At 32.6% G+C, this 15,489-nt stretch overlaps 1 protein-coding gene across 3 annotated transcripts in view; it reads right to left on the reverse strand.

Moving 5' to 3' along the window:
* Positions 1-1,803: 1,803 nt before the first annotated feature.
* Positions 1,804-15,489, reverse strand: part of slc16a2 (solute carrier family 16 member 2) — a 46,619-nt gene continuing 32,933 nt past the window's right edge. The window contains exons 4-8 of one of the 3 annotated variants that reach the window (XR_012389367.1): positions 14,852-14,995; positions 13,269-13,497; positions 7,379-7,620; positions 6,973-7,008; positions 1,804-4,929 (exon numbers count right to left, since the gene is read on the reverse strand). Coding sequence is in view for 2 of the 3 variants with exons in the window: in XM_073921128.1 (XP_073777229.1) it covers positions 7,400-7,620; positions 13,269-13,497; positions 14,852-14,995 (594 nt within the window). In the remaining variant the exon portion in view is untranslated. 3 annotated transcript variants of the gene reach the window in all.

The following is a 15,489-nucleotide window of genomic DNA, read 5'->3' on the forward strand; positions in this document are numbered from 1 at the left end:
CTTCACAGTACAGATAAACAACAAGACTCAGCAACTAGTGTGAGGGAGTGAGGTGCATTTATAGTCCTGGAAATCAGGGATGACAAGCTTCAGCTGTGTGTGTAATTAGGAAAAATCAGAACAGGTGTGTGTGTGAGGTGCATGACAGGATTTGTAGTCCATTTGGTGGCAGATTTGTTGGTGCTTGCTGGTGGCTATCATAGATGGGGTCGAAATTAAATGAGTTTTTCCTTGAAACAAGCTAAATGATCTACCAATGGAGTGTTCTTGTTTTTGCTTTGATAAAATGTAATGCTGTTTACCCCATCGACCGACTTTGGACACCCCTGTTTTAAGGGAAAAACTCACTTTATTTTAACTCACTATTTCTGAAAACAGTCTACATTTTGTGCTTGTCTAGAAAATACTTCTTGATTTAAGAATTTTTAGATATTTATACTAGAAACAAGACAAAAGTCTAAGTAAGAAAAGCTTTGAGGATTGAATGAGCATTATCAGTGGTTGTCAGCTGATAGATATGGGCCAGTAGGGGCCTTCTGCACGTACTTGTAGGCTCAGAAGGCTGCTATTATGGTTAATCAGATAGATCACATACGGCTGCGTCTGGAAGTTAATGAGAATTATTTATATTATTTATTAAATTAGCTATTAATTGTATTGTATTAGTGTCTACCCCTGCCCCTACCCCGAACTCAATCTCACAGTAATGTAAAAACAGATCTATATCTGAAGTCTTCTCTATTAGTATAGCTAATTAACCATGTGGATGAATGATAACAGCCTTCTGGGCTACCAGTAGGCACAGAAGGCCCCTAATGGCCCATATTGATCAGCTGATAACGCCCATTTAATCGAGTGATAACATTCGAATCAGGTGAGCTGTTTTTCCAGTGCATTGTCTTCAGGTTTATTTAACGCACCTAATGTTAACTTAATAAGTCTAAAAAATGCTTTTGATTTAAGACTTTTTAGATATTTAGACCAGAAACAAGACAAAAATAAGAAGTGTTTTCTTGCAATGTGTTCCAAATACTAGTGAGTCTCTTACTGTTGATGGCAAACTTACCATCATATAACAATAAAAATACTCTATATAGGTGTGATTCCAGAATTGCGAGTACATAAATCTCCAAGATAAACCTATTATATTTCAAAAACTAAGATTTTTAATTAAAATGTTTATATCAAGTTATCTCTAAAACAAGGTCTGTATGTGTTTTGAGGGACTTTTTGAGGACATGCAAACTCCACACAGAAATGCCAACTGGCCCAGCCAAGGCTCGCACCAGCGACCTTCTTGCTGTGAGGCCACTGTGCTAACCGCTGAGCCACCGTGCCGCCCCAATAATGTATTCAGCTTACATTAAATTATACATTTAATAACATTTAATAACATTTAATAACATTTTAAACAGTTTCCTTTATTTTTTTAACTGGAATTACCTACATTAAATTATACATTTAATGTGGGCAATTCCAGTTAAAAAATTAAAGGAAACTGTTTAAAATGTTCTCGCAATTCTGGAACGCTTTATAGTGCTGAATTCACAACGGCTTTCATTAGTTTAAGTCACTGATTTAATTCAATTACTTTTAATGTTTGCAGCTCACTAGTGTTTGGAACAGAGACTGAAGAAAAGCTAATGACTGAATGTTATTGACAATACACAATCAACATCTTTAAAAAAAGAAAGAAAAGAAAATTAAAACACTAAACAGCTTTAAATGTCCCATATCGATCGATTAATACTCATAAACGTGGCCCACTTTGTGTAATACTACTGTTCTGCTTAAAGCAAAGCTGTTTTGTCCGTCATTTTTATAGCTTCATCGTTCAGTTCAGCTTTGATTGTCTTCATTCAAGTCCATTCAACTCCAAGCCAAATGCCAGGTTGTTTTCAGATGTAACAAACGAGACACTGTACATAATAACCAAAAATATAACTTCCTTAAAAAAATACAATAATCAGGAGTCCAAATGGAATCAAACACACACGTGTGAGGATTTGAGAACATATTGGTAGTAAATGTAGTGATTCTGTCCTTGGGTTGATCTCATGGAAAAACACCAAAAACAAGAAATTAGATTTTGCATAAATGCCACAGATTTATCATTCAATTAATAACTAATTAAATTTAATTTAATTAGATATCGCAAAGAGACATTAAAATAAATGGGAATATGTAAAGAAAATGTATAATACTGTAATATCTTACCAGTTTAATGTTTACAGTATTATACTGTAATTTAATTTTTACAAAATAAATCTAGATTTTTTGTGTGTGTGTTGTGTGTGTGTGTGTGTGGGGGGGGGTGGTTGGGGATGGTGAAAACTCTTTTTAGTGAATTTTGGTAGTAAACAGGTAGTTTTTTTAGTTAATTTTTACAGTATTATACTGTAATTTAATTTCTTCAGTTTGAATCTGAATACTGTTTTTTTTTGTGATGATGAAAACTGTTCTTGTGAATTTTGCTTGTAAGCATGCATGAGACTAAATGAACAGTACAATAATTTATTGATTCAATTTTACAGTAATATACTGTGATTTAATGTTTACAGTATGAATCTGGATTTTAGTTTTTTTTGTGATGATGAAAACTGGTGAATTTTGGTAGTAAATGTGCACAAGACTGAATGAAATTGTAAACACTACTAAAATTAATCGTTTTAATTTTTACAGTATTATACTGTAATAAAATTTTTACAGTATAAATCTGAATTTGCAACACAATGTCACGCCACTTCATAACTTTTTTGATTTTGTGGCCAATTTGTATGAATTCGTACAATCTCATTCATACAATTTAGTACAATTTGCTCATCACCCAAAGACGGTTGGGTTTAGGGGTGGAGTTTGGTGCCACGCCTCCTTTTTAAAATCGTACATTTTCATTCAACTGAACTCGTATGAATTCGTATGAATATTTGTAATAAGATCAGGAGATCAGGATCTCCAGATCTCATGAGATCTGGCTGGGATTTGTTTATTTGATGATGATGGTAAAAACTGTTCTTGTGAATTTCCCAGTAAACATAGATAGTTTGGTTAAACTTTACAGTATTATACTATATTTACAGTATGTATCTTGGGGTTTTTAATGATGATGAAAGCTATGCTTGTGAATTTAACTAGTGAACATGCATAAAACTGAATAAACACTACAATAATTTATTGTATTCATTTTTACAGTAATATACTGTAATTTAATTTCTACAGTAAGAATCTGGATTTTGTGGGTTTTTAGTGTAGGTGTTCTTGTAAATTTTGGCAGTAAACATGCATTAGAACTGAATAATCATTTAAATTTTTACAGTATTTTACTGTAATTTAATTTTTACAGTATGAATCTGGATTTTGTGGGTTTTAAGTGACAGTGAAAACTCTTCTTGTAAATGTTGGCAGTAAACATGCATAAGAATGAATAATTGTTTAAATTTTTACAGTATTATACTGTAATTTAATTTCTACAGTATGAATCTGGATTTTGGGTTTGTTAATGATGATGAAAGCTGTCCTTGTGAATTTAACTAGGAACATGTATAAAACTGAATAAACACTACAATAATTAACTGTTTTATTTTTAAAGTAAAATACTGTAATTTAAATTTTACAGTATGAATCTTGGTGGGGTTTAGTGATGATTAAAACTGATCTTGTAAATTTTGGCAGTAAATGTACATAAAAACTGAATGATCGTTTTAATTTTTACAGTATTATACTGTAATTTAATTTCAACAGTAATAATCTGGATTTTGTGGGTTTTTAGTGTAGGTGTTCTTGTAAATTTTGGCAGTAAACATGCATTAGAACTGAATGATCGTTTTAATGTTTACAGTATTTTACTGTCATTTAATTTTTACAGTATGAATCTGGATTTTGGGTTTTTTAATGATGATGAAAGCTGTCCTTGTGAATTTAACTAGTGAACATGCAAAAACTGAATAAACACTACAATAATTAACTGTTTTATTTTTAAAGTAAAATACTGTAATTTAATTTTTACAGTATGAATCTGGATTTTTTGGTGGGGTTAAGTGATGATTAAAACTGTTCTTGTGATTTTTGTCAGTAAACGTACATAAAAACTGAATGATCATTTTAATTTTTACAGTATTATACTGTCATTTAATTTCTACAGTATGGATCTGGATGTTGAAGGGTTTAAGTGATGATGAAAATGTTTTTTCCTCACAAAATGCAAAAGTAAAAAATGCAAAATGTAATTTTAAATTTTTTGGTATTTTTTCATGAGAGTCACCCTGTTTATGAATATTAATTCCTTTAGTTTTTATATCTGGCTCAATGGTCATGGCACAGTTTGTGAACTCCTTACTGCATAGCTGATTACTTAACTAAATTAAGCAGATATCATTATTAAAAAAGAAAATCATACAAAAGTTTCCTCATTTAGTTTTCCTTTCTACATAAGTCATACATGCTGCGTTATGATCAGAGAAATCACGGCTGAGGTTATCCAAGTCAATAGCAGAAAGTGCACAAAGATGGATTTGTCTCATAAAAGTTTCCGAAATCTCTCCAAAAGTCTTGCGTTATGCGTAATGCTTTTAAAAAATCCTATTCTGGAAACATCTAAAGCATACAAATCTGATTTGCATAATCTAGAAAGGAAATAGAAACAAACACCCATCAAGCTCATAAAAAACATTGAATTAATGAAGGTTATTTTTCCTTTAAAGGTGCCGTTGTCCTGTTTTAATTGATAGTTGGGCTCTACCTGAGCTCTGCGTTCAGTTTCAGACTCGGCATTTGGGGAGTTTCGAAGAGTTTGAGCTCTTGATAGATGATCATGTCGAGCAAAGGGAAAAGCCTTCAGACATCCAAACTGATTAGAGCCAAGCAGCAGAGAAGAGATACGCACACACACATTGAACACACACACACTACCCATGCTGCTGAGATGAATCCCTGCGGACAGACAGAAACACACACACATCAAACACTTCGTCTACACTAGGTGGCTCCAAAATTAAAGAGACAGTACACCAAAAAAAAAAGCCATTTATTTGTATCCACTTTCTGTCTGTTACTCAACACAAAAGAAGACCATTAAAAATTGTCGGAAACCTGTAACCATTGATTTCCATAGTATTTGTTCTTCTTGCTATGAAAGTCAATGGTTAGCGGTTTTCAGCCTTCTTCAGAGTATCTTCCTTTATGTTCAACAGAAGAAAGAAGCTCATAAATGTTTGGAGGGAGTAAGTGGTGGATAAATGTACATTTTTGAGTGAACTGTCCCTTTTAACTGTTGACAAGGGCAATAGAAAAATCACAAAGTTAGCAGTTTTTTGTACCTGTTGTAAGTTTTGTTATCAAAAAATATAATGATTTACAATAAAAAATATAAATAGGCATTTGCAATATTTATAATCCAATAATGATGTGCATACATGATCAACATTATTATTACTATCATTATCATCATTATCATTATTTTATTATTATTATCATTATAATAATAATAACAATAATAATAATAATTATTATAATTATAATTATTATTATTATTATTATTAGTATTAGTAGTAGTAGTAGTATTGTTATTACTATTATTATTATTATTATTATAATTATTGTTATTATTATAATTATTGTTATAATTATTAGTATTAATATTATTATTATTGTTGTTATTATTATTATTGTTATTATTCTAATAATAATAATAATTATTATTATTATTATTATTATTATTATTATTGTTGTTATTATTATTATTCTAATAACCATTATCATTATAATTATTATTATTAATATCATCATTATTATTATAAATATTATTACTATCATTATTATTATCATTATTATTGTTAATATTATTATTATTATTATTATTATTATTATTGTTATTATTATTATTATTATTATCCTTATTATTATTATCATTATTATTATCATTATCATTATTATTGTTATAATTATTATTATTGTTTTTATTATTATTATTATCATTATTATCATTATTATTGTTGTTGTTTTTATCATCATCATCATTATTAATATCATTATTATTATTATTATTATTATTATCATTATTGTTATTATTATTATAATTATTGTTATAATTATTAGTATTAATATTATTATTATTGTTGTTGTTATTATTATTATTGTTATTATTCTAATTATAATTTTTTATTATTATTATTGTTATTATTATTATTATTGTTATTATTATTCTAATAACCATTATCATTATAATTATTATTATTAATATCATCATTATTATTATAAATATTATTACTATCATTATTATTATCATTATTATTGTTAATATTATTATTATTATTATTATTATTATTGTTATTATTATTATTATTATTATTATTGTTTTTATTATCATTATTGTTATTATTATTATAATTATTGTTATAATTATTAGTATTAATATTATTATTATTGTTGTTGTTGTTGTTATTATTATTGTTATTATTCTAATTATAGTAATAATAATAATAATAATAATAATAATTATTATTATTATTATTATTATTATTATTATTCTAATAACCATTATCATTATCATTATTATTATTAATATCATCATTATTATTATAAATATTATTACTATCATTATTATTATCATTATTATTGTTAATATTATTATTATTATTATTATTATTATTATCATTATTATTATCATTAATATTATCATTATCATTATTATTGTTATTATTATTGTTTTTATTATTATTATTATCATTATTATCATTATTATTGTTGTTGTTTTTATCATCATCATCATCATTATTATTATTATCATTATTATTATTACCATTATGACTATTGTTGTTGTCATTATTATTATTATCATTATTGTTATTATTATCATTATAATTAGTTATAATAATAATAATAACTTTAAACAATACTTTTTGAATATTTCCCAAGTGCTTAAAACAGAGCAAGGATGATTTTCTACAGTATTTTAAATCATTATATTACACTTACTAGTGTCTTGTGGAATATCTAGTCAAATATTCTGTGCTGTCATCATGGCAAAGAGAAAAGAAATCAGTGATCAGAAATGACTTTGTATATGAATGTATATTTGAAAACATGTTAATGTTTGTATAGTTGTAGCAAAACTAATATTGCTGAAGGGGGCTGATAATATTGAGCTTAAAATAGGTTAAAAAAGTTCAAAACTACTTTTATTTTAGCCGAAATGAAACAAATAAGACTTTCTCCAGAAGAAACAATATTAGAGGAAATACTGTGAACGATTCCTGTATCTGTTCAACATCATTTGGGGAATATTTGAAATAAAATAAAATTACAGGAGTGTTAATAATTCTGACTTTAACTGTGTATGAGTACAGGAACTTTTGAGTGACTTCTGCTGTTAATGCTTTACCTTTGTGTGTGCGTGAGGGCTTCATATGTGTGTCTCCATGTCCGTGTATCCGGGCAGCATGTCTCCATTAGAGCAGTTCTTCAGCATTTTGTCCATGCTGGGATCGTCGGTCTCTTTCCTCCGTTTCTGCATTCGCTGGTGGACCAGAGGCACGAAAAACATCACAATTCCCCCCACGATCGGAGGGACGCCGGCCAGGTAAAACGCCACGTGGTAGTTCCCGAAGTGATCATGAAGGAGACCTGAGAAACGAGCAGATATTAGAGATGAAAAGGCAGCAGTGATAGACTTTAACACCGCTAATCTGACGCTTCTCCAAGAAAAACTGAATATTTAATGAGGAAAACAGCAGGCACTTTTGAATGATTAAATATTCACTCTTACTGGTAAGAGTTTAGAAAAGCTGTGTTAATGACATGGTTATTTTAAATGACACAGTGAAGAGTTGCATTTAAAGAACTGAATAAAGTTAAATATAAAACACATTTACTGTATATGAAGGCAGCACGGTGGCTCAGTGGTTAGCACTGTGGCCTTACAGCATGAAGGTCACCGGTTTGAGTCTTGGCTGGGTCAGTTGTCGCCTCTGTGTGGAGTTTGCATGTTCTCCCCATGCTGGTGTGGGTTTCCTCCGTGTGCTCCAGTTTCCAGGTGAAATAAATTGGCTTTCAAGAGTTCACACTTAGCTGATAATCAATAAAGCGTAATTGGCATGCTGTCCCGGGAGAGAGCCCTGAGCTCGTAATATCCTCGAGCACTGGGCTCCCTCCAGTGGGAGTTCGAGCTCAGGTAGGTCTCGAGATCTCCCCAGCTTGTCACCGTGTGAGAAGTGTAAATTAAGATTGTCTTCGGTGGTAATTTGGTTGAGCTGATTGGCTATGATTTATGTTTTTGGACGGTGGGAGGAAACCGGGGAACACGGGGGAAACCCACGCAACCCTTACAGCTGCAACCTATCTCTGGGAAACATTCACATACACCCATTTACACTCATACACTACAGACAATTTAGCCCGATTCCTCTGTACCGCATGTGTTTGGACTGTGGGGGAAACCGGAGCACCAGGAGGAAACCCACACGAACGCAGGGAGAACATGCAAACTCCACACTGAAACCCCAACTGACCCAGCTGAGGCTCGAACCAGCGACCTTCTTGCTGTAAGGCGACAGCACTACCAACTGCGCCACCGCGTCGCCCATGGGATATATACATATTTTTAATTCAAATTTTAAAGAAGGGCTCATAGTTTCATCTTCACCTGCATATATACTGCATATATAAGAGACAGTGCTTATTCACCGCTTAAATGTGTCCAATGCCATGCTGACTTTAAATACAAAGCATTGTTAAATAATGGAACTAATCCAATACTACTCAACAGAGACTCCCCGCGTCGACCGCCAAGTTCATCTTCAAATGCTCTTCATTTCACAACCGTCCAGCAGGAATCTCAATGAGGCTTTCAGTCTGGAAGCATCGCTAGAAAAACAACTACAGCTGCCCTTCAGACATTGTAGACGCTCTCCGTCAAGATCACTCACAATCTAAACAACACAACCTAAAAGCCTGAACCCTAAAATAACACTTGGAAGTCAGATCACGGCTCCAAGTATATATGAACTAACAGCAGGACACAGCCAATCCAAACCTACTTTTAATATCCCTGACACGAAGCGCTGCTCTGAAAACAGAGACTATAAATGAGGCTTGAAGTTCTGACTATTCAGAGTTCTTGAAACAGCAGTAGTTCACTAATGAACCTGAAGATTTGGACATATGTGGTCCATTTATTCACTATTCTATTCCTTTTATAGTATTAATGGGGTATATGTGCCTCTCAAATACTTACTGTATGCACTATTCTACGCCATTTTAATTATAAATTGTGCATATGTACATCCCAAATTGCATATTTACACATTATTCTATGCATTTTATAGTATAAATGATAAGAGATGTCCCAAATCACATACTTATGCATTATTCTACTGCTTTTATAGAATGGATAGTGTAAATATGCATCCCAAATACTAACTGTACGCACTATTCTATGCCATTTTATAGTATAAATAATGTGTCCCAAATGACATCCATATGCACTATTATACCCCCTTTAGTAGTATAATGGTGTATATGTACACCCCAAATACTTACTGTAAGCACTTTTTTTTAATGAATATTGTGTATAAGCTTTCCAAATCACATACTTATGGACTATTTTATGCCATTTTTATTATAAATATTGTATATGTGCACCCGAAATTGCGCACTTATGCACTATTCTATGCCATTTTATAGTATAAATAAGATCTGTCTCAAATCCAATACTTCTGCACTATTATACCACTTTTATAGTGTAAATGGTGTATATGTGCATCCAAAAAAACTTACTGTGTGCACTATTCTATGCCATTTTTATTATAAAATGTGCAAATGTACATCCCTAATTGTATATTCATACATTATTCTTTGCATTTTATAGTATAAATGATAAGAGTTGTTCCAAATCACATACTTATGGACTATTATACTGCTTTTATAGTATAAATTGTGTGTATGTGCATCCCCAATGCTTACTGTATGCACTATTCTATGCCATTTGGTATTATAAATATTCTATGCACTATTTTATGCCATTTTTAAAATTATAAATAGTGTATGTGTGCATTCCAAATGACATATTTATGCACTATTCTATGCCATTTTAAATATAAATAATAAGGTGCATAGCAAATCACATACTTCTGCACTATTATACCACTTTTATAGTGTAAATGGTGTATATGTGCATCCAAAATAATTACTGTATGCACTATTCTACACCATTTTTATTATAAATTGTGCATATGTACATTCCAAATTGCATATTTATACACTATTCTATGCATTTTATAGTATGATGATAAGAGGTTTCCCAAATCACATACTCATGCACAATTATACTCATTTTATAGTATAAATTGTGTATATGTGCATCCCAAATGCTTACTGTATGCACTAATCTGTGCCATTTAGTATTATAAATATTCTATGCACTATGCAACGCCATTTTTTACTATAAATAGTGTATGTGTGCATTCCAAATAACATATTTATGCACTACTCTATGCCATTATATAATATAAATAATAAGGTGCATACCAAATCACATACTTATGCACTATTATACCCCATTTAGTTGTACAAATGGCCTATATGTGCATCCTAAATACTTAACATAAGCCTTTTTTTTAATAAATATTGTATATGTGTTTTCCAAATCACATATTTATGCATTTTTCTATGCCATTTTTATAATAATTAGTGTATATGTGCGTCTTAAATACTTACTGTATGCACTATTCTATGTCGTTTTTATTATTAATAGTGTATATGTGCACCCTAAATACCTACTTCATGCACTACTCTATGCCTTATTTATTTTAAATAGTGTATATGTGAGTCGTAGTTACTGTATGCCCTATTCTATGACATTTGGTATTGTTTTGAATCCAAAATTGCATAGTTATGCACTATTCTATACCATTTTTTAAATAAGTAGTGTATATGTGCATCACAAACTGAATACTTATGCACTATCCTTTGCCATTTTATTATATAAATATTAAGATGCTTGCCAAATCACATATACTTATGTACTACTTTAGCTCTTATAATAGTATAAATGGTGTATTTGCATCCCAAATTGCACACTTATGCACTATTCTATGCCGTTTTATAGTATACATAATAAGATTTGTCCCAAATCACATATTTATGCACTATTCTACTCCTTTTATAGAATAAATAGTGCATATGTGCATCTGAAATACTTACTGTATGTAGTTTATTATACGTAATGTATATGTGCATCCTAAATACTTACTGTGTGCACTGTTCAATGCCATTTGGTATTATGCTGTATATGCACGTCCCAAATTGCATACTTATGCATTTTTATATGCCATTTTAATTATAATTTGTGTATATGTGCATCTTAAATTGCATAATTGAGCACTATCCTATGCCATTTTATAGTATAAATAATAAAGAGTGTGCCTAATCCCACACGTATGCACTATTCTACTGCTTTTATAGAATAAATGTGTCTTTCAAATACTTACTGTGTGCACTTTATTATAAGTATTGTATATGTGCATCCAAAATTGCATACTGATGGACTATTCTATGCCATTTTATTATAAATAGTGTATATGTGCATCCTAAATACTGACTGTGTGCACTGTACAATGCCATTTTGTATTATACTGTATCTGTGCGTCCCAAATTGCATACTTGCACACTTTTTATTATACTTATGCCATTTTAATTATAAATAGTGTATATGTGCTTCCCAAACTGCATAATTGTGCATTATTATATGCCTATTTATAGTATAAATAATAAAGTGTTTCCCAAATCACACACTTATGCACTATTCTACAGCTTTTATAGAATAAATAGTGTATATGTGTGTCCCAAATACTTACAATATGCACTATTCTACGCCATTTGGTATTATGCGGTATATGCACGTCCCAAATTATGCATTTTTATTTGCCATTTTAATTATAAATTGTATATTGTATATTGTATATATGCATCTTAAATTGCATAATTGTGCACTATCCTATGCCATTTTATAGTATAAATAATAAAGAGTGTGCCAAATCAAACACGTATGCACTATTCTACTGCTTTTATAGAATAAATGTGTCTTTCAAATACTTACTGTGTGCACTTTATTATAAGTATTATACATTTGCATTCCAAATTGCATACTTATGGACTATTATAAGCCATTTTTTGCATAAATAGTGTATAAGTGCATACCTAATTGCAAACTTTAATGCATTGATACTGTAACCCAATCAAATTTCAATGCAATGGGGTGGGGTGGGGCCATATAATTAGTGGTTTTGACTGTATAAAATGCATAATGCATATAGAGGGTCCTCATAAGGCATCAATCCCAACCTGTGTGTGTGTAACGGCATTTGCGTGTGGCTCATTCATAATAGCAGGAAGGCTCTACAACAACTACATCCAATTACCATTCAGAAACGGCCTGGTTCAGTTTTACCATGGTATTTGTGACTGAATATCCGCTTCATCAGTATCTGTCAGTCATTCTGCAGTGTTTATCAAACAGTGGGCGGGGAAAACCAGCTCATTTGCATTTAAAGGCGCAGACCGAAACAGCTCAAAATCCCTCTGACCTAAAAAAGGACATTTTCAACAGGGTATAATAAACTAACAACTAACAACACAACTAACTTGTTTTATATCTTGTGCATAGGCATAATAAGAACCCGTTAAAGCTGAACTGGACACATATGGAGGTCATCATCACTGAACAACAGCATTTATGTCAACAGTCCAAACCGAATGTGCTCGCAGGGAGACCTTGGAATTTACCCTCCAAAATAAATCTTGTCCGCTGAAGCAGTAAAGTGGAAAAACACTCGGTCTGTTGTGCGTGTGCGCGTCTTATCTGAGGAACGCAGCCAACATCAGCATGCTGCCTGATTAACGCCGCATTTTCAACATATTTATATACCAGTTTCATATAAAGATTTTATTGTGTGCGGACGGATGTTATGCCCCGCTAGTCTCACACACACACACACACAGGAACTGCTTCAATGACCGTATCACTCCGCCTGCAGCTTTCCTCATGGCAGAGCACCAAACTCACTATAGTTTAACTCACAAATACTACTTCTGTTGAGTCACATCATGTGCTCAAAACAGATTATGACTTAAGACACAATAGGTTTTGATTCAAATATCCACTAGAAACCACTAGAACAGTGCTATGTATTTTGTATGTATAACATCCCTAATGTTTCCACACTGATAGTCATATGTTCCTTTAGCATAAAGCGGTAGATGTTGTTGATTCTGACCTGCGATGGGCGGCCCTGCAGTCATGGGTATGGCCATGAGTCCCAGCAGGTACCCGATGGCCTGTGACGCCTGCATGGGTCCAACCAGCTCGAAGGCGATGGGGGCCATAATCGTGATGAAACAGCCGTCGCAAAGACCCATCAGCACGAAAACCACCACCAGACCCTCAAACACGGCACACTGAGGAATCATCATGGACATCAGGCCCAGCAATATGAAGGAGGCCACCTGTAAACGCAACAGTCATCAGAGGATGAGGAGAAATGCTGCAATCACTGTCAAATAACTCACACGCATGAAGGATGAATTGCAAAGAAATAAAATAAATGCATGCTATTAGAGTCAGAGTTTAGGGGTGAACAAACAGAAACAATGGCAAAAAAATGAAATAGGTTGCCTTTGCATGAATTTCATATTTATTAAGTGAGAATTTGGGCGGTTGGACAGGTGTACCTAATAAAGTGGCCTACTAATTGACAAGTATTGTGAAAAATAGATTCTATATAATTAATTATATACAGTATACACACACACACACACACACACACACAGACAGACACTCTCTGATATTGAATTAGGTAAGCAAGGTAATTTTTCACAGCATTTCCTATTATTTCCTTCTGGGGAAAGTCTTGTTTCTTTTAGAAATAGGTCAATGCTAAGGTCAATGTTAGCTTTAATTGACTACAAAAAGCTTTTAAAAACAGAACTATAGATAGTATTTGGAAAAAAACATCACAGGAGGGGTCATAATATTGTCCTGTACATACATTTGTCCTCAACTCATCTTATACATGCATAAAGTCAAGCCCAGATTTATTCACACCCCTCAGAAATTCAGACTTAAAGTTACTTCTGTTCAACCGGCAAGTTTGCTTTAGACTGGAAACAACCCAGAATGCTCCCAAAAGATAATAAGACGATGTACAAAAATATTACTATTTGCATTTCAACAAAAACTTATGGTCAGAATTTGCCAGGAGTATGAATAATTTGAGGCTTGACTATTTATATACACACATCCAGTTACACACACACACACACACACATTCTGTATTGTTTAAATTGAAATACTACTAACCACAGTTGAAGGTCGCTGATTAAAATGACTATAGTGCATTCTTTAATGAAGGATTTCAGAATATGCAGGTCACATTCGACCAACACTCTTGCATGAGCTCTTAAAAGTGCATAACTGCATACTGAACAACTCACATTCCAGATCAGGACGAGGCACTGCAGGTTGATATTTCTGCCATATTCTAGACAAGTCTGCTTTACAGCAACATTATTATTGTGTTATGATGTGCATGCTTGTGTACTAAGTGAAAAACAGACAGGTGAACATCTCATAACAACATAAACTGCAGCAGAACATTCAGTTTCAGTAGAAAACATCGTCTGTTGATGGAAAATGTGAATGGTACTTTTGAAGATGTTCAATTATTAACACGGATGTTTCCTGTCAACCAAACTGATGCACCACATCATCATCTTTCCTGAGAGAGTTATTTTATACACAGTTGAACATTAAACACAGTGGAAATGTTTTCTACAGTGATTGTCAGACATGCTTCTGTACCTGCATGTAGATCTTCTTGACTCCAGGTATGAGGTCTCCGATCTTCCCGAACAGCAGTCGCCCGACTCCAGACGAAGCTCCGATGCACACCAGCAGCAGCCATTCCCTCTGAGTGTCTCCAAACTGCTCCTTCACGAAGTTCAACTGACAGAGACAAACCGTGGATGATTAACACATGATCTGTCTGTCACTGAGGCTTAAACAAAAACACATCAATTCAGCTCATGTTTATTTTATAACGCTTTTACAATGCAGATTGTGTCAAAGCAGCTGAACACAGAAGATTATAGTGAATTGAAACAGTGTAGTTCAGTTGTCAGAGTTGAAGTTCAGTTCAGTTTATTCATTTTCTTATCGGGCTTAGTCCCTTTATTAATCCGGGGTTGCCACAGCGGAATGAACCGCCAACTTATCCAGCAAGTTTTTAATGCAGCGGATGCCCTGCCAGCCGCAACCCATCTCTGGGAAACAGTTCAGTTTAGTGTGGTTTAATTTCACTGCTGAAAGTCAAAAGAAGAAGAGCAAATCAATTGATGCGCAGCTCCACAAGTCCCAAACCAAGCAAGCCAGTGGCAATAGTGACGGAACAAACAAGCTGCTCAGGATACGGCCTGGTCCAGGATTATAGCGATCTATCT

Source organism: Danio rerio, chromosome 14, assembly GCF_049306965.1.
Source record: "Danio rerio strain Tuebingen ecotype United States chromosome 14, GRCz12tu, whole genome shotgun sequence".
Classification (NCBI taxonomy): Eukaryota; Metazoa; Chordata; class Actinopteri; order Cypriniformes; family Danionidae; genus Danio; species Danio rerio.